Source organism: Alosa alosa, chromosome 17, assembly GCF_017589495.1.
Source record: "Alosa alosa isolate M-15738 ecotype Scorff River chromosome 17, AALO_Geno_1.1, whole genome shotgun sequence".
NCBI classification, from domain to species: Eukaryota; Metazoa; Chordata; class Actinopteri; order Clupeiformes; family Clupeidae; genus Alosa; species Alosa alosa.
Window position 1 is genome coordinate 27966057 of NC_063205.1, and position 2403 is coordinate 27968459.

Here is a 2403-nt window from a genome sequence, read left to right on the forward strand (position 1 = left end):
ATCTTTTTCAAGATTCCATCTCACAGTGATAGAAAAACAGTTTATTTGACTTTGCCTTATAAAGTGAGCGATGTCAGAGCTTAGTAAGTATAACTACATCACCTCTCTCTGTAGAATTCAATAAAATAACAATTAAAAGTTGCATGTCAATTAAAAAAACGTAGATCCCAACGGATGCAAATTGTGACCAAATTCACACCCCTCCTTCTTTGTTGTATTGCACACAGATATTACACACGTCACGTGACAGAGCGGATCCTAAGCTTTCCGATATTATTAGATTTACATATTATAATATATTAGAAATGTAATCATTATTATTTACATTCTGTACACAGCTCTGCACAACCATTACTCATTGACAACCCAGTCGTAACAAAGAGCCCGCTGCTTGGTCATGCAGTTGATGTCAGCCCACTTGAAATCATCCTTCTCGGACGTCAGGGCACCACAGTGATGGGAGAGGGGCAGCCGGGGCACCTGCCCACCCTTCCAGTTGTTCCAGGCCAGTGTCTCTCCAATGGTCCAGACCCAGAACCCGAGGAAGCTACTCTGCTGCAGACCCACCCACAACGGTTCTGTGATGTTGAGCCTTCTCATCAGCCTCTTGGCGGCCAGTTGCTCTTTTTCTGACAGAATGCAGAAAGAGCCGTTGAATCCCCGACAGTATTCCAGAGACTCCTCCCAGGTCATGCTAACGTTACTGATATGGATGTGGTCTGAAAGAACAACAATAAATAAGCTCTGACATATCAAAGGCAGACTTAATTTTATAATATCTGAATAGCCATTCTTGCCAAATGAGGCAACTTTTTTTCACACTGGTAAGGCAAGGCAAGGTAAGTGCATATTCATACATGGAGGTAATTCAATGTACTTTACATAAACAAAAGGAAAAAAATACATAACAGCGTAAGAGGGCAAGAGTCATTTCAACACATGGCCTTCACAGGGCTGCCTTTTTTCAGTTCAGTTCAGCTTTGAGTGATATCAGTGTGATGAGAACTGAGAAGAATGGGTGTGAATTTGGAATCAAAACTAAATTAAATTACATAATTACATTTCAAAGTATGCTATTCAGATTGGTCTGTCTACTTGTGCGTTCATTCATTATTCTAATTGGGAAGTGACCTGTAAAAGGAAAAAAAAGCAAGCATAGTCACTTGCTAAATGAACATTATATCGTATTTTGAAATATTTCAGGGATTTCAAAGACAATGTTGACTTAATGAATGGATAATGTGAAATCCAAAATGCAATAATATAAAGAAAAATAAATATCATTCTGAGTTATTTGGACAGTAGGTTAGGCTAGGTCTGAACTAGATAGACCTACAAACGAGGCCCGGGGTATATGATATGCCATCTCTTGAGGCATAAAGGCTATAACCTAAAGACATAATCTGTGACCTGTTGACATGCAGACATTTCACCGCGCATTTGCCCACCCTCCCAAAATTGTCTACACAGACTATACTGGCACACTCAAGTTTGTACTGACACAAACATACACTGGCACTGCACACTATATTTTACAGACACATGCACTGACATGCACGCTCACAGTCACACTGGCAATGTTAAAATATGTACCTTTGTAGCAGATGAGTGTTGTGTTGCTGGCGGTTCCTGGCATCCATCTATCGCAAAGTGAAGCTTTATTGCTCCAGTTCTTATATCCTGACTGTCCTCCATTAGACCACTCCAAACCAATCCAATAATTGTTAGTTGTCTCCCTTTTGGCATATACATGTACAGCGTTGTTCTGCTCTGTGTTTATGATGCTTACCAGGTCAGTGTAATTCTCTCTGCAATATTTCTGAGCCTCACACCAACTCTTGTCTTCATTAATCAATGTGTACCTAGAGGAATTACTAGGTACTAGGCAGAGACCAGAATGCCATCATTAGCTCACATGGTGAAAAGATTAGAATGGTGGGTGTAATCAAAGATTCTAGAGCGCTACGCTCTAGAATCTTTGGGTGTAATGTCACTTTTAAAGATATTTACCGTCGCTGTAACAGATGAATGGTCTCTTTAGGGTGCAGTTCAATACCTCCCAGCCCCCATCTGCCTTCACGGCAACACACATGTTGTCACCATATAAAACAGTTTTTATGTAAATAACAGGATCACCATTTGACCATTTAAGATCATTTGCTGTTAATTGTCTACAATCAGTGTAGTGACTACAGATATTCCTGCTGTCATTCCAATTAATTTCTCCTTTCACTAGTATAAGTGTCCCAAAGTCATCTAGAGGTGATGTTTTGTAATCCAAACCTAAGTGGAGAGACATGACAAATGTATGGTGAAATGATGGAAAACTACATGGAAAAATTATATAAAAATTACATTGATATTCACACAATATTATACACACTCTGTGTGTGTGTCTGTGTG

The 2403-nt window shown here is 39.6% G+C and overlaps 1 protein-coding gene across 1 annotated transcript; it reads right to left on the bottom strand.

Annotated features, from left to right (window-relative positions):
• Positions 1 to 351: 351 nt before the first annotated feature.
• si:dkey-61f9.2 (C-type lectin lectoxin-Phi1) lies at positions 352 to 1681 on the bottom strand. The gene is made up of 2 exons (XM_048267616.1): positions 1594 to 1681; positions 352 to 719 (listed from the first exon to the last, which is right to left on the bottom strand). Exons 1-2 carry the CDS (start codon positions 1634 to 1636, stop codon positions 352 to 354), a joined length of 411 nt encoding a protein of 136 aa, XP_048123573.1. The 5' UTR covers positions 1637 to 1681.
• Between the last annotated feature and the right edge of the window lie 722 nt (positions 1682 to 2403).